General features: G+C 38.1%; 3 protein-coding genes across 6 annotated transcripts in view; all 3 read left to right on the top strand.

The window, feature by feature from the left end:
• Positions 1 to 749: 749 nt before the first annotated feature.
• LOC124867161 (nuclear receptor-binding protein-like) lies at positions 750 to 12978 on the top strand. Of its 2 annotated transcripts, none has more exons than XM_047363454.1 (18): positions 750 to 895; positions 1217 to 1617; positions 2988 to 3110; positions 3405 to 3506; positions 3615 to 3704; positions 3871 to 3911; positions 4031 to 4125; positions 5077 to 5160; positions 5338 to 5396; positions 5467 to 5565; positions 5705 to 5837; positions 6209 to 6299; positions 6656 to 6706; positions 7132 to 7267; positions 7405 to 7458; positions 7596 to 7659; positions 10200 to 10255; positions 11059 to 12978. In XM_047363454.1, exons 2-18 carry the CDS (start codon positions 1384 to 1386, stop codon positions 11116 to 11118), a joined length of 1572 nt encoding a protein of 523 aa, XP_047219410.1. In that variant the 5' UTR covers positions 750 to 895; positions 1217 to 1383; the 3' UTR covers positions 11119 to 12978. The 2 variants fall into 2 exon arrangements, with proteins under 2 accessions (XP_047219410.1, XP_047219411.1); XM_047363455.1 differs by lacking the exon at positions 750 to 895 and adding an exon at positions 896 to 1032.
• Positions 12979 to 14387: 1409 nt separating this feature from the next.
• LOC124866720 (keratinocyte-associated protein 3) lies at positions 14388 to 21618 on the top strand. Its single transcript, XM_047362631.1, has 6 exons — positions 14388 to 14544; positions 16056 to 16240; positions 18734 to 18793; positions 18886 to 19083; positions 19202 to 19336; positions 20894 to 21618. Exons 1-6 carry the CDS (start codon positions 14532 to 14534, stop codon positions 20963 to 20965), a joined length of 663 nt encoding a protein of 220 aa, XP_047218587.1. The 5' UTR covers positions 14388 to 14531; the 3' UTR covers positions 20966 to 21618.
• Positions 21619 to 23277: 1659 nt separating this feature from the next.
• LOC124866969 (frizzled-3-like) overlaps positions 23278 to 24390 on the top strand; it is a 35127-nt gene continuing 34014 nt past the window's right edge. The window contains exon 1 of one of the 3 annotated variants that reach the window (XM_047363096.1): positions 23278 to 23717. The gene's annotated coding sequence lies outside the window, so the exon portion shown is untranslated. The remainder of the gene's footprint in view (positions 23718 to 24390) is intronic. The other 2 variants (XM_047363095.1, XM_047363097.1) reach the window with 2 other exon arrangements.

The following is a 24390-nucleotide window of genomic DNA, read 5'->3' as shown; positions in this document are numbered from 1 at the left end:
AAAGCGAAGGGATCTAGAAAACCAAATAATGTGGGGTGATCAATCCTTATTTAAAGACACGCGTAAAATCTTTGGTGCAAAAAATATCCTTTTTAACTTCTTCCTACACGTGTAAAAACAAGCCTACCCGCCTATCCTATCAAATACATATATTGCTCCTTTTCTATAATTGTTCTACTACTACTACTACTGTAATGTTTTTTTGTTACTTTCTTTTCAATTTGCCAGCCTTTGTCATCTTGTTAATATTTTGTTTACCACAGTATCTGAAGTAAGAAATACAAATAATATATATATATATATATATCCCTGCGTCGTCCCTTGTGTTTTTTGTTTGTTTTTGCTGAAAAGTTGCAATAATTTACATATCTTGCTCTCGCACTAACGTACCTGAAGTGCAAAATGTCAAGGCAACAGACTGCATTTTTTCCGCCTGTCTTCTACCCTTCCATACTATTAAATAATCCTGTTCAGTTATGCTTTGTAATCCCGCGCATATTGTAATAAATACCTAAAAGCCCTATAATGACCAACCATGTCTGTTACTGTCTTGTTTAGACTCTCATTAGACGTGGACCATTTAAAGCAACACAATATGACTGATTTTCCAAGTGGCTCCGCCGCGCTGAGTGCGGATAAACAAAGCTGTGATTTGTTCCGCAGTTTGGTACGTGATGTCCTCTAGCTGCAAGCTGCGCATTCTGTGCGCAGAATGACGCTCCTGACGTCCCGCCCCGCCCCGCCCCGCCCACTCCGGCTCACAGAGAGGGACTTGAGATGCTACATTTTTATGACGAAGTAGCATTTTTTCTTCCAGACCTCCTGTTTTTTTACTGCTTTCGTCAACATGAAACTAGAACATGTTTGTAGTTGTTGCGGGTTTCGTTTTTCTTCCGTAAGTTTTTAATATATTACTTTTATGCGAATTACAGTCGAAACCAAGGAGTTCATTTGTCTTTCTCTAGCTTAATAGCTACGGGAAAGTTAGCAAAGTGGTGGGTGGCTGAACTTTTAGCTAACAGTGTCATACAGGTATGCTAAGAAATTTGATGGTTCTTTTCATGAATCAAGATTAGTAATAAACACGCAGAAACGTCTTTAGTTCTATATAACTTTGTTAAAATAGTTTTAAAAGTGATGGGACCTTTTAAACTTATCACCTTGGATAGACGAGGTCACATTCTAACTGTCCGTCTTTATTGTGTGTCGTTAACAGCTTTTGATCCCTGAGCGTCTCATTGATGTTCACTCCTTTTAAAAGAAACTGGATTTATGATTAGCTCATAAACCGAGAGGAGAACAGAAGACAGAGGTGCTCCATCACTTGTTTCCGGCCAGACTCGGGGAATCTAGCGAAGCCACGTTAGAGTAAGTGTTGTTGTCATGTCCGGGGCAGAGGAGAAACCGGCTCCCGGTACAGATGCAAAGGCAGAGTTTACAGCAGAAAATCCTTCCCCGAGTACCACGCAGGCACATGGCGGGACATCTACAACATCTTCCGTGGTTTCACCAAAGCCCATTGCCACCTCAGCGACCGAGGATGAGGAGGAGAGCGAAGATGAGTCTGAGATCCTGGAGGAGAGTCCTTGTGGTCGCTGGCAGAAACGTCGAGAAGAGGTGATCATCTGCAGCACACGTCCTCCTTCACTACTCACACGTCCATTTAAAAGGAGTTTTAACTTTCAGCCACACTAAAATGTGTGTTTAGGTAAAACTCTTTTATTATTATAGGCAATTTATGATCACCAGTTTTTATAAAGTTATGATCTGCGGATACTGATTTCATCTGATTGTCTTACACAATGTCTGTAGTAAAATAATAAAACTGCATTTGTCAAAAACGGCCAGAAGTTACAAAGCTAAATCTCTGCATCACTGAAAATCTCCAAACACAGTGTTTCCCTTCTTCATAAAACAGATTACTGACTTTTTATCTGGAAACCTAATTATGTAATATGCAACATCTAAATAAGAATTTAAATCGTTAATTGATTTATTGTAACTGTAATAGAGCCTTTTTTACATTTATTTATTGTCAATAGCGTCTTATATCAGTGATATAGTGTAATCATTACTAACTGTAAACATCAGTCTGTGTGATTGTTCCTTGTGGAAAATGCCAGCCCTTATTTAGCCTGCCACCATGTAGCGACCCAGCATGTCTCATGACAGAAAGAGTTGGAGTGACATCTATGCCAATGAGAGAGAATATGCTGACACCTTAAAATATTTGCTGTGTGTGACAATGTGTGTTTAAATCCTGTTGCTAGCTTAAATCTCTGCAACCTTTCTTTTCTTTTAACGTTTTACTGTATGTTTTTATAGCAGCCAACTAATCTTGAATTGAAAATAACTTTGCCGTTATATATTTGGCTTCCTGTTATCAGCTGATGTGTCTGCCACCCCTCTTTTATATCTGTAAAAATAGTTTCTTTTCTCAAAGCTTCTTGCAGCTCCCTGATTTCTCTGACGTAGTTTTGAACAACTCAGTGATGCTGAGATTAACTAAGCTAGTCTTTGTAACTAAGTACCAAGTTTCACATGGAAAACTGAAAAACGTTGCGACTGATTGTTTACTGATTAGGGTCAGATCTGTTTATAGTCGTCTGGTTCCAGACAGCAGCCCTGTTTTCAATGTCTCTGATATTGGATATTTCTGACATGTTCGTGTTTTACTTCCTTGAAGCTCTGATATATGCTGTAATTTCAACCTATTGCTCTAACGTGTATTTGTTACATGTGTAAATATGATGTAAAAAACTTCAGGAAACGTTTGAATAATATTTTGAGTTAAACTAAAATGACTTGCATCTCCATTAAATGTAATTAACTGATCACCTGACGAGCTTAAAGGTGGCCAGACCTCCAGCGAATCAGTGCTTAACGATCCCCAGTGGTGACATTTTTGTGAACCTCTGCAGATTATCAGTTGTGCTGTATTGGAAATTACTAATCTAATAGGTTGTTTCTGCTCCTCTGAAACAAAGGTCAATCAGCGTAATGTCCCTGGGATAGATGCTGCATATTTGGCCATGGACACAGAGGAGGGAGTGGAGGTGGTTTGGAATGAAGTCATGATTTCAGAGAGGAAAAACTTCACACCACTGGAGGTGAGGCCCAGAACTTCAAGGTGGCCTCGCTAAGTTGATCTATGTGTACTGAAGATGGTCACATAATTGTTAGAAAAAAGATGAAATAAATGTGAAGATCTGTACTATACATGGTTATTTTCTAATAATGGGCTACGTATTCTCCTGCCTGCCTTGGTGCAGCTGAGAAAAGGAAAAGTTGTGTGCCAATCTATTAATCATATGAATTGAATTACATTTCAAGTTTAAATGAAAGTATTATACTTTAATCTGTTATGAAATTGTAACATATTTCTGTTGTTGGAATGGATTTAGGAGAAAGTCAAGGCTGTATTTGATAACCTTATTCATTTGGAACATGCCAATATTGTCAAGTTTCACAAGTATTGGGCTGACAGAAAGGACAATAGAGCAAGGGTGAGTCTTGTGTCATTTAAGACACTTGCTTTTTTCAACTAGATAAATAGTTTAACTACTTAAAGGTTTACACTTAGATTACATCTGTCTGTCTCGTTTCTCTAACAGGTCATTTTCATCACTGAATATATGTCATCTGGAAGCTTGAAGCAGTTTCTGAAGAAGACAAAGAAGAACCACAAAAGTATGAATGAAAAGGTACAGTAAAAATATCTGTTTTTTTAGTCAGTCTGAAAAAAATAATTCTGCGTTGTGCTGCCTGTGTTTTATATGGAGGTGTAAGCCATGTTATACATTTGTTTTATTAGCCCTTGTTGAAAAGCAGCTACATTATGTTCTGATAACAGTCTTCTCTATCCTTCAGGCGTGGAAGAGATGGTGCTCACAGATCCTGTCTGCGCTAAGGTCAGTTTCTTCTGTCAGATGTTCTGCAGAATTGACCTCCAGTTTAATGGTCCAAACAATCTCTTTGAGTACTTTGTGCTTAATGGTGAATTTATCTTTCTTCCCTCCATGTTTTGCAGTTATTTCCACTCATGTGATCCACCGATCATTCATGGGAACCTTACCTGTGACACTGTCTTTATTCAGCACAATGGGCTCATTAAGATTGGATCAGGTATAAAATTACAACAGTTTCATCCCAATGGCTTTGGTAGTAGAGGTTAACTGGGCTCTTTTGTTCAAAGCAGCCTGGTGCATTTTACGAGTGGCTTATTTAGCATTTGAGCGTTCCAGTGTTGTGTTTTCACACTGCTGCTATGACATTTCTCTTTTAGACACTCCACAGTCTTTGACACAATAGGTTTATTCGGTGTTTTCTTTTCCTGGTGTTCAGTCTATATTCTCCCAGCATTGACTTGTCCAAAGTTTCTGCAGCATATTAGGCGTAGAGGTCATGGCGGTTGCGATACTTATAGTTTAAATAGAAAACCTGTAGCCGCTAATTCTAAGTCTTTCTGAAGCGCTCTGTGAGCGTCCCTTCACTTTTGCTTAGGTCTTTTGAATGTTCTTTGGACTCCTCCATCAAAAGTCTTGTGTGGAACATCAGGTTGTTGCCTTCTTAAGGTGAATTTATGTTCTTTAGACTTCCAGATTAAGACCCCAACTGGGCTCACTAGAAAATTCTGAAATTTAGAAATACAACATAAACCTTTAAGTATTTTTTGCAACCATAAGGTTTGCTCTTACCCATCATGAGATGCTTCTTGGACAACACTTTGTTAATGAGAAATGTTTTTATAGGCCATCAATTAAGACCAAACCAGCAGATAATAATTGGCACTGATAGGAAACAGCATTGATGTCTATAAATACTCACAGATTTAAGCTATTTTCTTTGCTTTCTTTATTCTTCATGTATTGAATATTTATTCCCTTATTCATTCCACTTCATTGCATATAACGTTTGTTTTGATTTCTTTCTACATGTGAATTTACTGAGGAAAAAAGTGACGAGTTCAGTACTTATTTTTCCCACCGCGTACTCTTTCTTCTTTCTACTTTATATACATTACTCTTACCCTTTTGATGCTGAAGTCAAAAATAAATAGTCTTTTCTCATTTGCAGTTGCTCCAGATACTATTAACAACCATGTGAAGACATTCCATGAGGAGCAGAAAAACTTGCACTTTCTTGCCCCTGAATATGGAGGTAGATGTCACCAAACTAAGACTTCACTGTTTTTCTTTTTACGTTGTAAGAGCCGTTGAAGGTTTCACTGCGTTTTAAAGACTAATGATAAGTAAAAACTATTTTTTTAAAAGTCTGCAGCGAGAATTGAACTGTAATGATATGCATGGGAAACTATGCTTTGTTTTGTTATTGTAGCTGATAACGACGTCACCACGGCTGTAGACATCTACTCGTTTGGCATGTGTGCCTTAGAGGTATGATTAGACCTAGAATGCATATTACATCCACGTGAACCTTTTCCTAACATGTGTTGCTGTGCTGCAGATGGCGCTATTGGAAATTCAGAGCAATGGAGATTCCTCATACATCTCTCAGGAAGCTATAGACAATGCCATACAGTTACTGGAAGACCCACTCCAGAGGGTAAGATGCCCAGTTTTCACGGTTATGACTATCTGTATGACTGTATGTTATAAATCTGTGTATAAAATTGTTTTTTTATAAACAATATGATTGTTTATCAGTGCATAATCTAGATGTTTATATATATATTTTTTTGTAGGAGTTAATCCAATCGTGCCTTGCGGGTGATCCCAGTATAAGGCCTACAGCCCGGGAACTGCTGTTTAACCAGGCTCTCTTTGAAGTGCCTCTATTAAAACTGTTGGCTGCACACTGTGTTGTCAGCTACCAACGTGAGTTCCGAATGCACACATACAAACATTCACGGGAAAAAAAATCTGTTTGTATTTTCCTGGAGAAGATATTAGACAGTTTCATGACTTGTGATTTGTATGGTTGTCTAAGTCGTTTATGAAGCTCCGCTAACAATGTGATTAAAAAAACACTGCATTGTGGATTCCCTAAAAATCTGCGGAGATGTCCCCTTTTTTTAAAGGCTGCAAGGAATTTCATATCTGACCTGGTGGTGCTAGATCAGTGTCTGCTAGAACGCTGAAGCATTTTCTGCACTCAGACAATTATTGGACTTTGTAACCTAACAAATGAATTTTTCAAGACACTTGCGTGGAGTTGTGTGGTGATTTTCTCTGTTTATTCGGTCCAGACATGATTCCTGAAAATGCCCTGGAGGAGATTACCAAGAAGCTGGATCCCAATCTGGTTATTGCTGTGACTAAAGAGGATGTTCAGCTCAAGTAAGTGTCAAAAAGTGTCGTTACGATTCCGATGACACGAGATGTCTGTGGCATGCAGCGAAATGTAACACAGCGACTATTCGCAACAAATGTTGTCTGATACAGTTACTGTTATTTTTCTACAGCCATATGTAATGTTCCATTTTGCAACTCAATCGGATAAAAATAGTTTTGAAATTATATAATGTCAGAAAATTGATAGAGTAACCAGAGTTAAAATTATTTTATAAAGCGACTGCATATTGGTTACCCCAGTTTTTTCTTTTTAAATATATGATATTGTGTTTTAAACCTAATAGTTTAAAGACCTTTAGTCTTTCCCTCAAGTTGTATGTTTGTTTGAATTTTCTCTATAGGTTGTCCCAGTTTCCTGCCTTGGAGCTTGACAAATTCCTGGAGGATGTGAGGTGAGAACCAAATTAATATAAAGGAAATCAGTGGACTTAAAAGTTGAGCTGATATGTTGTATGGTTAGTTCCTTTAGGTGAATAAAATGGCCTATGTGCAGCGTGTGGTCTAGAGGTAGAGAGTGCTTTGCTGTATGTCTTTCCCCCTTCTCTCTCTGTCCATTTCCTGTCTAAATACTGTGAAATAATGGCCACTAGTGCAACAAAATAACCACTTAGAGGGAGCATTGAGCCATCTTAAAGTCCTGGTATTTCTATTATTCTTTAGAGATATGAAATCACTAGTTATCTATTGTTGGCTTCCAAAAGCATTAATTCTGTAGTCTTTATTTAGGACCTCTGTATCATAAACTCTTGCATCTCTCTTTTCTCTTTTAAATTGTCTCATGTTTTCCCTATATCTCTGTTCCTTCACTTTGAATCAGGAACGGCATTTATCCAATGACAGCATTCGGGGTCCCCAGTCCCCAGCAGACCCAGCTTAAAACAATTGCATCTCCTGTTGTTATTCCATTGGTCAAATCACCTACACCTGAACCTGCAGAGCTTGAGACGCGACGGGTGAGTTCAGTAAAGATTACTGCCTGGTACACATGCGGTTTTATGGAAAGTTATTAAATGTTGCCCTGACACGTTTACATCGGTAGGTTTAGGAAACTGATTTTCTTCTCTTTTAATGAATCTTTTTTCTTTTGCAGGTTGTTCAGATGCAGTGTAACTTGGAGCCTGTTGAGGAGGGAGCAAAGTATCATGTAAATGTATATTTTAGAATATATAGGTGATATTTTACAACAACATTTGAGTTCTTACTGACTTACAGCCCCTTGCTATTCAGTTATTTGGTTTAAAAATGAATAACTTGCTGTGTTTTCTGTTTCTCTCCATCTAGATAACATTACTGCTGAAACTGGAAGATAAACTGAACAGACATCTAAGCTGTGACATGTTACCTCGTAAGATCAACCTCATCACTACTGTTGTATCACCCATGTGGTGAACTTTGAGTCCAAGCTTTTAATATTTCCATCCAGCTATCTTGCACGTTTTAAAACTTCAGCTCACAGCAAAGTTGAACTTAAAGCCAATTTTGAACACGTACCACACAAGAACCTGGTATTTAAAAGCAAAATAAATGACAGGGTACAACCTTTGAAATTCATTAATAGAGATTTTGCACTAGTTAAAGCAGAAACCTTAACATGGTTTAAGATTGGGCCTTCTCAAAGAAAAAGATTAAGAATTTGAAAGCTTTGCTATTAAACATTCAAGAAATATCTATTTTGGTGCTACATGTTTTTGCACACCTAGAGACTGAAATGTTTTAAAAACAACCTGTAGCTTTCGTTGCAGCAAAAGGTGGTTCTACAAGGTATGGATTCAAGGGGACTAAATACATATGCACGCCACACTTTTCAGATTTCTTTCTGTAAAAGATCATGTATCATTTTTCTCTGCGTCACAATTATACATTGCATTGTGGAGGTCTATCACATAGAATAGAATAAAACTTTGTCAACTTCTTTGACAGGGCTCCGACAACAGCATTCCTGCACTTAAAATACAATAAACACTTCAAAACGTACCTAAAAAGCCCATTAAAACACATAAAAGGGACTGTTAAAAGTGTGTAAAAGTACAGCTCTTGTTTTAAAGCGTTCAAGGTGGATACTGCACACACAACAAAAGATTTTTTGTAAATGGCTTTCCGGGCCAGAGGGACTAAACTTTCTGCTTGATGGGAGCCCCTGGAATCGGTGATGGAGGGGATGAGAAGGAGACTGGAAGTCACCAGGTGTCTGTTGTTAATGAGGTGTGTGTGGAGGAAGCTCGGCAGTGGGTAGGTCCTGGTCGATGTGTTGTTGTGGAACCGGGTGAAGAACTGGTTCTTGTCTGCCACGCCTCTCTTGCATTTCCGAATGTTATTTTGTTTTCTCCCCGGCTCTTATGGTTCAGCGTGTCCTTTCTCCTGAGCTCTTTTTTAAGCTCCCACACCCTGGATTTGTCCTTGAAGGAAAGTGAGTTTTTTTTCTGGATGAGGCAGAGTTTCATATCATTTGTAATCAAGCTTTTATAGTTATAATTTTATTGTAAGCGAAAGTGTCCTCACAGGATAAAATGCAAAAGGTTAAAGCCTCCTTCAAAAGGTGTGGATCATCCCTGTGTTCATTTAAAAATAGCTCCACTTAGTAAAGTCAAAGCAGCCTTTAAGTGTTTCAGCTGCTGTTTTATTCCAGACCTTAGGTTCTGTATTTGGGTAAAAACAGAATGGTGGTGGGCATGTATTGGTCCAAGGAAATTAGATGAGTGGTCATGTCACACCTGGTTAAATCTCCAAATATAAATATTGACAGCTCTGTTGTAGCTGTCAGCGATGTGCTCAGCAGCAAGGTCAATTTCACAAAGGTCAAGTCACTGGGGAGTGAGCAGATTATTGAAATTGTTAAAAAAAAAATAGGTGAAGAACTTTTGGACACAAGTTAAAACGTGTAAGAGGAGTGAGAAGACAACATCTGAAAGGAAGAAATGTAAATCATGATGACTGGACATCGCTTAAATTTAGTTAAACTATACTCTCATTTTCTTCCTTTTCTTTCACATGAGTTTTAAACAACTCAGGACATTTCATATGCTTAAGCAACACAATTAGACTCTCAGATTTAATATTTATAAAATTTTACTAAATTCAGTTGTTTGTTTTTCAAAACCTGTGCCTCATAAGATAACCATTTGTATGTTACTGCTTGTGATGAAAGCCAGAATATAGAGAATATCATGTAGCTGGACAGAAAGCTGTTGGCAGTAAAATGTGATGCCTGTCATGCACACATAGGTATGACCGGCATGTATAATGTTGCAGACGTGTGGAGAATGTGAGGACTGTGAAAGGCTCCAGCTGACAGCTGTCATCTCCTCTGCTCATCTCTTACTAGGTTTTCATGTCTGTCTCATTTATGCTCTCACTTCCAGACATTTGGTGTTGTCGCTCCTGCTTCTCCTCGCTGCTATCAGTTAACGTCTTGCTTTGCACTCTCACTCCCTAATTCCTCTAACATGCATGCTGTAATTTTATTGCACACTAATCCGTCTCCCAAACACACTCCGTCCTCTTTGTAAAGATCCTTCCTGGTGATCTTCTGATAGCCACTGCATTCTGTTAAAGTCCATAGTGTCACTACTTAGTCACAAGATAACTGATCCAATCAGCATATAATTTATTTATTTCTCTTCACCCTTGCCCATCGGTCAGTTGGGAGAGCTAACACCGTTGCAGGTCATTCACATGTTGGTGTCCATTAGAGAAGTCATACTCACTGTTTAAATCCTTTCAGATAGACTGTATCTCTATGTCTGTCTCTCTTGCAGTTTAAACACCTTTTTAGAGATTGTGACCACACCATGATGCAATAGTTGCTATAGCTCAAGACGATTCAGGCTAAGGTGATCCTGATTTTGTTTATGTTGCCGTCAGTAACTGTGCTGCTCTGTGTTTCAGATGAAAGTGTTCAAGATTTGGCTGGAGAGTTGGTGCAGCTGGGCTTGATCAGTGAGGTGACTGTGTTTCTGTTTAATGTGCTGTTCTGAATCTGCAGTGCAATCCTAACCAACATGATATAAAGCCCCTAATACAGAAGGAAGAAAAAAACTTTGCTTTATAGCTTTTAATGCATTTAGTACTTCTTGCATTGGTTAAACATAACATTCTAACCACTGAGACATCGGTGAAAAACAATGACTCTTGATATTATGGAGCCTGTTTGGTTGTGTGTTTGTATTTAGCAGGGAAAGGGTTGGACTGAAAAATAAATGTTTTCCTTGAAGTTGATGTGTTGACAACAGAAAAAATGACAAACACCATATTGTGCTGGCAAAATAGCTATTAAATCTTCACTATATTGCATTGTTTAAAGCGCATATATAAGCATCCTTATAGCTTTTGCTTTGTGATCTTTGCAACAAAAGTGCTCACTAACAGTCATTGAGCCAAATATCTACTTGACATATTCCTGAGTCTTTTTTTTTAAGGAAAAAATCCATTAGTTGTCAACAGCCACGTTGAGCCACAAGGACATCCTCTATTTATGGAAGTGCTTCCTGGTTTTAGTGCGCCTCACTCAGAAGGTTGTTTTGCATCAGAAGAGTACATTTAGAAATTGCTTTTCCACCATAAAAGACAACGAAAAGGCCGATTGTGTTTTATTTATGTTTTATGCCATTAATATTTCCAGGTTTCTGGCTCTTTTTAAAATTATGATATGTGCTCTTTGAATGTTTGAGTTTTAGCTTCATGTTGTCAGGCTTATTGAATTTGTTTGTGTTCTTGGTTATTTAAAACCTATCCTTGCTCTCTACAGGTGGACCAAATAAAAATAACCTCACTGCTTGAAGAAACATTCACCCAAGCTCTTCACTAGTACGTCTCATCAGAAGTAAATTTTCAGCCTTATTACTTGTTCCTCCCGGATGCACAACACAGTGATTGTTATCAGAATGTTTTGCAGGGCTTACAGAGCTTTGGGTGGTTTATTTGACCAAAACAGTGGAGGATCCCTTACATCAGGGAATTAAAAATATTTTAAAAGAACAAAATGTACAACGTGAAGCCAGATGATCCCAAAGAAACCAGCAGCTGTGAACTTTCTATTGTTAGGTGAACGTATCCCAGCCTGGGAAACCTTTAAACCAATGCTTTCTTCAAGTGTGCTTTGTTTACATGAGGAGCTGCCTTGTTTGTTTCTTCGAAGGAGTTGATCTAAAGCACCTTCGAGATCTGATTGTCTCCTTCAGCAACCTGCTGGTGTCCCTTTATTTTAATGGCAGCATCTGGACCCACTGACAATCAGAACTGTAGTTTCCATAGAGAATAGTATTACCTTTCCATGCACAAAAAATGAGCCAGGCTACTCCTTTCTAATTCCTCATTTCATATGGTTCTCGTCATATTTTGCTCAGTGTTTTTGGTTTCTTTTATATCATTCTCAGCTTTTTGTGCTTTTTTTTTTTTCCTCAAGTTATTGCCTTCTAACTTATATGTGTGGACATTTTGTTTAACCGGGCAGCAGACATGCAGCTTCTGTAGGTGACCTTAATATCAGAAAATATTCCTAATTTAAGAAGCCTTTATTAAAGAAGCAAAGTAAGGGCATTATGGTATTTTACTTTTTGAAAATACAATACATGCTTACTTTGAGGTACTGTGAATTTGATGTCTTTAAATGTTAGTTTGTTTTTTTATATTTATGTTTTTCTGTCAAAACGCTTTTCAGTTTTTAAGTTTTTTTCTTTTACTTCTGTTTACAATTGCTGCTGTCTGAGTGGACCGGTTACTCTGCCTTTAGATTTCATATGAAACGTGTGTTGTGAACTTTGGTGAGATAATTTGTGAAAGAAAAGTCTTTGCCGGATTGGTGTGTTTTGTAGGAGAGATAGGTACTTTATTCCAAGTGTTCTTTGCATAATTTCCTTCTTCCCTACTGAGGGTCTGAGCCAACAAAATACTTTTTAGTCATTAATTAGGGATAACTAAGAGCTTAGTGTTGTCATTCTCTGTTTAAAACATTTACACACAAGCTCATAGTTAGACCTATATTGAGGTCATGGAGTTTATATTGACATTTTTAGTAAATTTTCCTCCAAACTCTTTGTGGTCTACTGGTATTTCTTTTGCTAAAAGGTCAGATATGTCTGAATACTAAGCATACAGCAATATCCAAGGATTACAGTAAGTTTTGTTTGTGTTAAACATTTGGTTTAAATCTGTTTTGAGTTCTATAATTACTCTGGCAGATAATGAAAAATGCTCTCCTAAGCCTTGTTTTTAAAATGATTTCGGTTACTGTCTACTACATGCTGTATGTGGTCAATCTTAGTGCATGGTTTATGTCATTTTAATTATTTTCACTCATTGTGAGCTTCTAAGATTGTATTTTTCGAAGACTAGCTCAAGTCAACCAGGGGAATGTAAATGGATCACCTCAGAGCACAGAGGTGGTTCAGACCAACCAGTTTGACCACCAGGGTTTATATTGACTGCAACCTTTCTAAATGTACTTCTTTTGCACCCCATTCATTAAAGGTGATAAAACTGGTTATTAAATAATCAAACACATTTGACAGCTTTAGTCTGTTACTCCATGATGTGAGCTTTTGGTTGTATTTAGGTATTTTTTATGGATTGTATATGACACAGACATCAGTAAACGAGTGCCTTTTTGATGCTTAAATTCTGGCATACATCAGAATGCATGTTCTTGCAAATAAATGGATGGATGTGTCTGCTTTGTTCTGTGTGGAGTTATTTGTAAGCCCATAAACAAATATATTTAGTCTGAAATGGCTGCTGCAGCCACCGGCTTTATTAAAAATCTACAGGTGCATAAATAGGAATATATATCATTTAACGTTTGTTTTAGTATTTCAATTCAAAAAGTGAAACTCTTAGATTCCCTAAATACAGAGTGGTATTTGCCAAGTGTTTTCTGGTGATTTTGATGATTATTGCTTACATTTAATGAAAATCCCAAATTTCAGAAGGTTTACTACTGCTTTAGACAAAATTAAAAAAGTATATTTTTGACGCCAATGTGTGGGCTTACTGAAAGCTATGTCTATGTATTGTACAGCATATGCCTTCAATATTGTGGCATGGTCAGGAAACCAGGTGCTGCTGAGGTGTTGGGAAGTTCAAGTTTCTTAAATAGTGGCTTTCAGCTCCTGTGCATTGTTGGGTCTGGTGTCTTACATGCTCCTCCATTACTTCCCTATGGGGTTCAGGTCAGGAGAGTTTGCTGGCCAATCCAGCACAGTGATACCAAGGTCATTAAGTGTGGGCAGGTGCTGAGCCCTGCTGGAAAATGAAATCAGCGTCTCTATAAAGTTTATTAGCGGAGGGACGCATGAGGTGTTTTAAAATGATCTGGTACATTGTTGTGCTGACTTTGGACGTTATAAAACACAGTGGACCAACACCAAAAGATGATGTGGGTCCACAAATCATCACTGACTGTGGGAAGTTCACGCAGAACCTCAAGCAGCTTGAATTCTGTGCCTCTCCACTCTTCCTCCAGACTCTGGGACCTCAATTTCCTAACAAAAAGTTATTTAGTTAAATCTGAAGCAAGGGAGTGGCCAACAGAGGCCAGTGCATGTAGGACTGGTCCTGGCCCCTGTGCTGAAGACATAATACTAAACCAATTTCTTATGATATGCGCTGACACAGAAACCTTAACTGATTGGTCCCCTTGGACTAATTTCATTTTTTACCCTTACCGTTTTACTTTAACAATGAATTATAAGTGATGTGTTGTGTTTTGTGTCCCTAATGCAAAAACACGACCCACCCTGTCCCCCCTGGTAAATGTGGCCTAGAACCGCCGGGGGCCCAACCATTTATCCCCCTTAGCCCAGGTATGACCCTTCTGATGTCTCAGGTTCAGTGGTGTAATGCAAGAAATGCAACAGTTGTAGCCCATGTCCTGAATACGTGTAGTTCAGTATGCAGCAATATCTGTTTCTTGCACAAATTTCTCTATACTTTTTTCTTCAACTCAACTTTCACGTATGATGCTCGGGTTCAGCCAGCTTCTTTTGAGATTAACTTAGCTTATGAAAACTCCATATTTCTAATAATTTTAGACGCGGTTGCCGTGTAACGTACGTGCAGCACGTCGTAGGTAATTCACAGGTACATATGACGACGTCATCCAGGAAGTGGACGGAGGGACGTCCGTGTGGGACGGAGCGGCTAAAGAAGCTTTTATTTGTTTTAGTAATTACTGTTAAAACAGCACAATAAAGGACAAAAATACTTGACCCCCCCTGCAGAGAAATGTGCGGCTTCGGTGAGTGCATATTCACATGTTTTGGTTGATGTAATCAAAATAAGAAACCTGTTTTCAAAAGGGGGCCAAGGACTTATGTCCGCGTTTTGTCTTCATTGTTGTAATATACAGTAGGCCTACAAGCATTGTAGTGATTATTTACGACATTTTTGCTTCCTTTGTTGGTTAATTTAACCTGCATTTAATACAAGTCAGATTACCAACAGTCTGTAAACCCTTTGTGTGGATAGATGTTTGCTGCGTATTAACCAGTAAAATAATGTTCATTAAAAAAAAGTTTTCTACTTCTAATTGTAATTAAAGAACATGAAAAAAACATGTTGAGCTAAACTTTTTATGTATCAAATAAGCTATTTATTAGAAGTAAGCTTTTTAATATTTAAATTTAAATCTTTGTGCTGTTCAAGTCCAGCGTAAACTGTTAAGACCAATTTTGCCAACATTTTTCTTCTGTCTGAAAGTAACATTAATGTTCTGGAGCGGCCAGATTCCCGACTAGAATTTGGTGTATAATCTGTGGGGGACCTGCAGATTAGGGTGATGGCTAAAATGGCGTCCAGCCTCAAAGATTTGGAACTCATCAACAAAGATAAATGGTCAAAATACCAGGGATGCATGCAAAACACTGGCTAGCAATTGTAAGAAGGCTTTTTTTTTTTTTGCTGTACTGCCAGAAAAGTTTGTCATTTTTTATTAAGAGGGGTAAAAATAATTTTCAGCATGCAATTTATAATACAACTTTTACTTTTTATTCAGTGTCCTTGTCTCATTTCCTCCTATCAGAAACAAACATCCTGGTTGAATAAAAAGAATTTGAAATTTTTCAGGGGTTTGAATAATTTTAGGCTTAACTGTATAACCAATAAGCCTTTTCAAAAATGACAAAGATGTTTAAATAAAATGTCTTTCTTTTATCTACTACTTTTAAGATGAAAATGGCAACCATTAAAACATGTTTAATAGTATTCAATTTATTTATATAGCATAAATTCACATCAGATGTCTTTTAAAGGCCCTGTGCAAGATAAAACTGCCAATTTCATGTTTAAATAGAATCCAATTCGGGTCATATTCAGATCAAATCAGTTAAATTAATTCTAATAAAATTTGATTATATAGTCACATTCAGCCTTAATTACAACCCCATACAAATCCAAATTGACCCAAATTATTTTACTGTACAAACTAAGTTAAACAAAGTTAAATGTGTGGCCATTTTGGATAACTGGACAGCAGTTGGTAAAATGTTACCTATCTGGGGAGGCCCAGACAGTTGCATTGAATCTTTGACTTAGTTACAACCTCTCAAGTAGGTGGCGACAGTGCGAAGCAGCATTTCCAATTTGACACGAAATCTCCACCAGACTCTTCTTTCAGTATGAGCAGCCATGTACTGTGACTGATGGCCGCTCATACTGAGCGCAAGGATATTCTTCACCATTTATTCTTAAATGTTTGCATAATCAAAGCACTGAAACATGAAAGCTATTCCTTGTGTTTCTGTCCCCCAGATAAGGACAAAGGGCCTGGGAGGCTGATGAAAAAGGGGCTAATTCTCATCCTGGTTGGCCATATCAACTTCATCCTCGGAGCTATTGTCCATGGCAGTGTCCTGCGCCACATTTCCAAACCCAGCCAGCACATTAGTACTAACTACACTGTAGCCAACATCATTTCTGTCACCTCTGGCTTGCTGGTGAGTTACTTCTTTGCTTTGTTTTAAATTAACTCAATAATTCAGATGAGGGAACAGAAACATTAAAGGGCAGTTTTAATGCATTATTTAAACTCTGAGCCTTGATATAAAACACAGGCTGAGGTATTAAGAAATACTGAAGCTTTATGACCTTAGCCCACCTAAGAAGTCCCTGGATTTTCATACAACAGTTGTCATTTTCATGTTATTTAGGGACTTAAATGTAGTATATATTGGACTAGTTATTTTTTTAATGGCGGCATTTACAGCACATCATGTGCTAAATCTTTGTCATTCAAATCTAAGCCCACATGGTGTGTGCCAACACCATTATGTTTGTTCTGACAAACGTTTCTTACATGTGTATCATTTTTATCCTCTCTCTCTTCCATAATTGTCCACCTCTCTGTAAAAGTCTTCCTCACCGTTGCAACAACAAGAGACCTCTCCCTATAATGCAGAGATAAAGCAGAGACTGCTCAGATAAAACACAGACAACTTATAATAGAGATGGCTTATGCTGTCATGTTATTTATTGCAGTTTAATAAAACTTATTGTTTTTCTCTCTTCATTTCTTCTATTTTATGATTTAGGACCAATCAGAAAACATTTGTTCGCAGTTTTTCCTGTTTTTCTTTCCGCATTGGAGCAACAACACACACACAAGATATAAATACTTGCAGTTAATTACGCTTTCTCTCTGTGCTATAATACTGCTGTGTGTTTTTCTCTGTGATCAAGACAGAACTTGCCTGTCATGAAGGAGCTGGTTCTTCAAACCAATCAGTTGTCCCTCGAGGGAAGGCCTCATTACATTCATTTATCAGATAAACTGACACTTGTCAGCAGTGAGATGGTGTGAACTTGCTCTTCTCTTTGAAATGACCTCCAAATGAGATATGAGGGCCATACATTAGGCAGACAAAACATACAGGGATTGCCAAAAATGTGTGGATTAGATTTAGTTTTTGTTGATGGCTTTTGTCTTGATGTAATTTGACAAAATGTGGAAAAAAGTTTTTTTTTATAGACACTGCATCTCATGTTGTCCTTAGCGTCCCAGCTCTGCTCCAGGAGAAGCTCTCCCAGCTGAGTGTGCCCGACTCCACCTGCAGGTGGATCACTGACTTCCTGTCTGACAGGAAGCAGCGCGTGAGGCTGGGGAAGCATGTCTCTGACTCCCTGACCATCAGCACCGGTTCCCCCCAAGGCTGTGTTCTCTCTCCTCTGCTCTTCTCCCTGTACACCAACAGCTGCACCTCCAGTCACCAGTCTGTCAAGCTTCTGAAGTTTGCGGACGACACCACCCTGATCGGACTCATCTCTGATGGTGACGAGTCCGCGTACAGATGGGAAGTGGACCATCTGTTGGACTGGTGCAGCCAGAACAGCCTTGAGCTCAACGCTCTAAAGACAGTGGAGATGGTTGTGAACTTCAGGCAGAACCCAGCCCCACCTGCCCCCATCACCCTCTGTGACTCCACAATTGACACTGTGGAATCTTTCCGCTTCCTGGGAACCATCATCTCCCAGGATCTCAAGTGGGAGCCAAACATCAGCTCCCTCATCAAGAAAGCCCAGCAGAGGATGTTCTTCCTGCGGCAGCTGAAGAAATTCAACCTGCCAAAGACTATGATGGTGCACTTCTACACAGCCATCATTGAGTCCATCCTCACCTCCTCCATCACCATCTGGTACGCCGCTGCTACAGCCAAGGATAAGGGCAGGCTGCAGCGTGTCATTCGGTCTGCTGAGAAGGTGATTGGCTGCAGTCTACTGTCGCTCCAGGAACTGTACACCTCCAGGACCCTGAAGCGGGCAGGGAAGATTCTGGCTGATCCCTCCCACCCCGGTCACAGACTCTTTGAGACTCTCCCCTCTGGCAGGAGGCTGCGGTCCATCCGGACCAAAACCTCACGCCACAAGAACAGTTTTTTCCCATCTGCCACCAGCCTGGTTAACAAAGCCCGGAAACCACCCTGACATTCCCCCTTTCCCCCACACCCCCCCTTTTTTTGCTGACAGGACACCTGTAACCTGTAACTCTATGCGTTACATTAACGCTCAGCTTGGACTCCTGCTTACTTGCACTGCTTTACTTGCACAATGATCACCTGCACTGTTGTATTGCTCTTGCATCTTATACTGCTCTATATTTACTCTCACTCACTTAAAACTGTGCACTTATATTATATTATATTGTAGATATGTTTGTACTGTTTAACTTGTATTGTATTGCACCGACTACGCCAAAACAAATTCCTTGTATGTCCAAAAACGTACTTGGCAATAAAGCTTTTCTGATTCTGATTCTGATTCTGATGTTCTGTTCTGTGCTCTGAATCATTTTACCTTTTCATTTTTCAGCCAAATGTGCAAAATAATAATTTAGTTTCACAACCTGGGGCTAGGATTCCTAGCTATTTAACATAAGCTAATAAAATCTGCATTGTTCATAGTTAAATGCTTATATTCTCATATTGATCTCATAGAGCATTGCTGCTGGGATTACTGCGATTGTGGTTTCAAGGAACCTTCATGGTTTTAAGCTGGTGAGTTTAATTTGGCTTCAGACACTGAAACACATCAGGTTGTGTATTTTTTTTCCTGTAAACACTCTTCATGATGTTACCTGTGTCCTCAGCAAATAAGTCTTCTGATTGCGTCATTCCTGAACGCTTTGCTTTCGGCGGCGTGCTGCGCCGGTCTCCTCATGGCCATTAGCATCACCATTGCCCACAATGGGGCTGGTCTGATGTTTGGATGCAACGACACGGTGGTGCCCATCAATGCCCGCTCGCCTGTTAGTTCTCAGTGCCCATTTGATACAACACGAATCTATGTAAGTGAAGGGTGGAACATTTCATGCTCTTTTCATTATTATTATTATTATGAACATCAGAGGAGTAATGGTCAACAGGTAACCGTACTTTTTGTTTCCACCTCCTCCTGTCCGTCAGGACACCACTCTGGCTCTGTGGATCCCCTGTACTTTGCTGTCGGCAGCTGAGGCCGGACTGTCGGTGTGGTGCTTCATCGTTGGACTGGCTCTCAGAGGGCTGGCACCCTGTGGGAACAGCTACATCAAAGACCAGGTGGGTTTTTTTGTGTATTCAGATGGGTGTGCTCGAGGGCTCAAACTGTGGTGTGTGACTGAAACTCTCTCTGACTCACAGAGTTATAAACAGGTTGGGTTTTATTCAAACACATAAATTATTAAGTTGTTGGATATTCTATGTCAGGGCAGCCAGGGGCATTTCAAATAAAATGTTGTTTTATTTTGAGCTTTTTCTTTTCTTTTTAGTTATACAAAAATGCAGAAATTCTAAATATCATATCAATAATGCTATTGAGCAAATTACTTTCACCTTGACTGTAATGTTTTAAGAAAGGTGTGTAATATTTAGTTTTACCTAAATTATAAAGCATGTTTCAGAATTTCAGTATGTTGTATCCATTCCTAATAGCTTATGTAAATGTCTCCTCTTGAATTATGTATGGTTATTCATACTAATAATACTAATGAGTATTTTGGCCATTTTTATTCGCTGCCTAAAAGCCTTTAAAATGTGAAGGTAATGTTTTTTCTGTTTTAGTTTATAACTAAATTAATTTGCATGCGCTATGAAAATGATTTAAAGCTGGTTTGATGTGGCTAGGAATACATTAATTATATTTTACCATTTAATCTACAATGATTTGTCTTAATGCATATATAATTATAAGAATGGGACCAATATGTCACATTCTGACTGTGACTGGCTAAAGTGGGTGGAGTAGTCATCTTGAATTCCAAATATTGTGGGTTAGATTCCAGCTTCCTCCTGCCACATGTGCCCCTTGGCAAGGCACTTTACCAACAGTTGCCCACCAGTCTGCGTACCAGTGTAGCATTGTGTTTGTCTTTGTGACTGCGATTGGGCGAATATGGTTCTAATGTAAAGTGCTTTGAGTGGTCGTTATGACTTCATTGTTTCACCTTAGAATTATTATAAAACATACATTTAACATTCTATCTTACTGTGTTGCACAACTAAAGTTTAATTTTCTTTATTTTTTTAGATTAAGATTTTGTGGAACTTTTATTTTAATGGCTTTGCTGTTTTTTCCCTTTTAATCCTCAAAATGTTAGTCTTTATTTAACCATTGTATAACATTGAATTTGCTTGGTAAAATATTGAATATTTATTCAATATTCTACCTGTGGATTTTTACTTATTTCTGCACTTGACAGAGGATTTGATTTGTTTGATTTTCATGGTAACATAGAAAAGTTATGATAAAATGTGATTTTTGGATATTGAGCTGCTAAAGCAAAAAAAAAAGTTTTTCTTATGCAATCCAGTCAAATAAGTATAAAGTATTATTAAATATTTTTTGGATTTTAAACATTTAGTTTTATATAATTATTCATTATCTATTAGTTTTTTTTATAATTTATTTTACTGTGTCATACTGAGAGGCTTGAATGCAGTAATTTCATTACAGTGATGATTATTCTTTAAGTTTGTATGATTACATTTTATTTGAACTCATAACGTACTATAAAGGTGTAGATAAAGAACCTTTCTGCCATTGCCCTGTAACTACATCCTAATTATTGAACCAGTTGCGTTCAGACTAATCACTTTTTCCTTCCTTTTTAACCCTAGTTGGAGGAAGAGGCTGAGCGCTCTTCACAAACCCGCCGCCTGATGGGAAAACATTTGAATGTTGAAGCTTAAAACATCTCGTAGGTTTGCTGAAGTCTGTCCATTTCAAACTGAAGAACATAAAGTGCCGATATGAAGATTAATATGTGCTTACATGTTTTCACTATGAAAAAATTGTGTTTATGAAGGATGTTTTTCTTTTTATATATTTTAATTTGTAGAAATTCTTATTTCTGAAAAATATGCAAAGAGTGATTATTTAGCTGTTTGTCCATATTCTTAACCACTCAAATCTATAATGGCTATTTCATGTGTATAATATGATCAAATGTAATTATTTACCTTATTCATCCATCCCCTTTAATCTATAAAATGGTAAACTGCATGTCTGTTTTGTATACTATTGGCACTGAACCAGAAGGTAAATCATGCAGCATTTGGGGGTACAACCTCTATAATAATAGATATATTGTCCATGATTAAAAGAAACCTGATAATTCGGTTTCTGATATATATTACTGTAACTGCATTGTTGAAAAAAAATCTGTATTTTAAGATCTCTGGGACATTTTAAATTTTCCATTTAATTCTTTTGTACATTACTTACCATTATTTGTCAACTTTGTACAGTGTTTTTTTTTATATCAAAAATCAAGGAAAACACTGACTGTTAATGAAATTTATTCTGAACTACCTACATAAAAAAATATTGAATCCCACCAAAACCATGTATGGACTGACTGCATTTATATACTGTTCTGCAGAGTAATTTTGGTCATTGTCAAGTGGGGTCAAATTAAAAGGTTAAAACCAGTATGTGGGTCAGCAGCCTGAGCTGCCATAGACCCGGACCCCCCACAACTCTCTGACAGAGAGGATCAGGATCAGATCAGCCATGAAACAGTTGATCTAGGGCCGTGTTTAATGGCGTGGAAGGAAATCATAGCTCACAGTACTAATCCTGAGGCTCTGGGGGGCAAACATTGACATAAGTGTTGACTAATACAGTCACAACAACTTGTTGTCAAGCTGCAACAAGAGACTTCTATAATTTCAAGGACAGCTTTAAGGATATGAGAAAAACACAAGACATGTGCACTTACAGATAGTCACATTATTTGCTGCTTCTTTGTATTTTAAGCTTTTAATCGGTGTTATTTAGTTAAGGACAGACATGCATTTCTCATAATAAAAATTATCAAAACTAAATTTTAAGAATTCTATTATGCTGTTCATCAAAAGGTTAATTTATTTCTGCTAAGTTAGATCATTCTGGCTTAGAGTAGTAAATTTATTTTCTTACAAATTAGAATATTGAATGTTTAAATCTTTAAAAAAACAATAAATAAAAAAATTTAACAAAAAATGTCAGCCTATTGAAAACTATGTCAGTGTTCTGTACATTATATGCACTCAGTACTTTGTGAGCCTTCCTTTGCCTGAATTACTGCAGTGCGGCATTGAAGCTCTGCTGAGGTGTTGAGGAAAGCCGGGTTGCCTTCATAACGTGCCTGCATTTTTGGGTCTGGTGTCTCTCATCTTTCACATGACAATACCACAAAGATTATCTTTGAGGTTTATGCCAGGATAGTGTTTTGACTAATCACGCAAAGTGATTTACTGTTTATTAAACCTGGTATTTGTACTTTTGGCATTGTAAGCAGGTGCCAAGTCCTGTTGAAATATGAAAGCAACGTCTCCATATAACTGTCGAAGATCTGAGTCCCTCTGCAGGGACAACTCTCATTGTGAAACTTAGCCAATCTCTTAAATGGGGTATGGTTCACAGTTCTTTCAAGGGTCTACTTATTCCTGTTGCTTCAGCACCTTTTCTTTCACATGTTTTCCTTCCACTCAACTTCCCATTGATACAGTCATATGCAATGAATTTAATTATTATTAATAAGTTAATTAGTTCAATAACTTAATTCACTAAGTGAAACACATATAGATTAATTACAAACAGACTGGTGTTTTCAAGCCTTTATTTCAAATTATGATGATTTTCCACTTACAGCTACTGAAAACTTGACATTTATGATTAGAATATTGCATCAGAACAACACAAAAATATATATATATGCAAAAATGCGGGCTAAATGAAAAGAAGGTCCAATACCTGCTTAAACGTTATTTTTAAAAAGCACTCATATGACAAACGAGCCACATCGCAAGTTCTAATTTTTCATTAACTGTAAGCCATAAATATCAAAACTAGCTGCAGTAGAGGTCTGAAATATATCACTCTAAACATGTTCATTAGTTGCATGTTTTGAACAGAATTACTCAGATAAACTGTGCAATTATATTCCAACATATTGCAATGCAGCTATAAAGGGAGGTGAGGGCTTTAAGTAAGTAAGGAAAACTAAATAGTGGCATCCTATAAAGGACAAAAAAATTACACAAGCATACATAAATAAATGCATAAATAAAAAAACAATTTAGCAACTGCCTGGGACTCATCCTCTCCTTTTATAATTCATATTGATAAACAATATTTTGTACGTAAAATTGCAGTTAAGTTACATTGTCAAAATCCAACTGCACATTAAGCTTTATTAGTATTTCATTATACTGGAGATGTATTATTAAGCAGCCCACTGACGATCTAACACGCCCACATCCACAGCTTCACGCAGCTCACATCCACTCATACAGCGAAGTCAACTGGCCTGTCTGCGCGGTCACGCTGATTCCGCGCTCCCGTTGACTTGTGGGCTGCACGCTGCATGCAGCCAGCTGCAAAGGAGAGCGGTCCAACGCTGTACTGCAGTGAACAGAGACCAGGACCACCCGAACCGCTCACTGTTCTACACACAAGGTAAAGCATTTGCTGCTGTTTGTACTCATCTCTGCAGCTGATTTGATTCTGAAATATAAAACAGACGTGCAGACGTGAACAAAAAGACGCTTTAAAGGAAACCGCGCTGTTGCTGCGTGGAAGACGCTGCGGTGACAAACAGACTGATGGTGATTTTTGCGTGTCACCGCGTGTGGTTGTCGCTTCAGCGAAGAAGATGAATAGCGCGGTGTTAAATGTCTGCGCTCTGAAACCAGCCACCTCGTTTTTCTGGTACCCATAAGGAGCGAACGCTACGGCGCGCCTCGCCGCAAATGTTACGCAGGTGTTCACCGAAATTAGTAATCAATGCAACAATGTTAATGGCTGCTGGCTGACAGCTCCGCTTACAGCGCCGCTCTGACGCAAAACTGAAGAAATTTCTATTTTGTATTTGGATATTTTACTCGAGCATAAGCCTGAAGTTTACATTTCAACCACACATAAAGTCGCGTTGTGGCTCAGTCTGAAACATTACAGAGGAGCCTTCCAGAGTGCAAAAAGTGCCACAATGTCAAACAATTAAACAGTCTATTAATAAAGTAAATTGTATAAGTTAGTAAGGAAACCTATTCCTAATAATACGGAGGTTCAAAAGTCCCACAAATGAATAAATCATTAATGATTACATACATTTTGAAAACAAATAAGTTCA

This window comes from Girardinichthys multiradiatus, chromosome 4 (genome assembly GCF_021462225.1).
Source record: "Girardinichthys multiradiatus isolate DD_20200921_A chromosome 4, DD_fGirMul_XY1, whole genome shotgun sequence".
Taxonomy (NCBI): domain Eukaryota; kingdom Metazoa; phylum Chordata; class Actinopteri; order Cyprinodontiformes; family Goodeidae; genus Girardinichthys; species Girardinichthys multiradiatus.
This window is presented reverse-complemented; position numbering and strand designations above follow the sequence as displayed.

Excerpts from the sequence above, each read along its gene's own strand:
- LOC124867161 (XM_047363454.1), top strand. The coding sequence starts at position 1,384 with ATGTCCGGGGCAGAGGAGAAACCGGCTCCCGGTACAGATGCAAAGGCA. Across the intron at positions 3,111-3,404 it reads AAAACTTCACACCACTGGAG|GAGAAAGTCAAGGCTGTATT; the intron begins GTGAGGCCCAGA and ends GAATGGATTTAG. Across the intron at positions 7,268-7,404 it reads CAGAGCTTGAGACGCGACGG|GTTGTTCAGATGCAGTGTAA; the intron begins GTGAGTTCAGTA and ends TTTCTTTTGCAG.
- LOC124866720 (XM_047362631.1), top strand. Across the intron at positions 19,084-19,201 it reads TTGATACAACACGAATCTAT|GACACCACTCTGGCTCTGTG; the intron begins GTAAGTGAAGGG and ends CCTGTCCGTCAG. Across the intron at positions 19,337-20,893 it reads ACAGCTACATCAAAGACCAG|TTGGAGGAAGAGGCTGAGCG; the intron begins GTGGGTTTTTTT and ends TTTTAACCCTAG.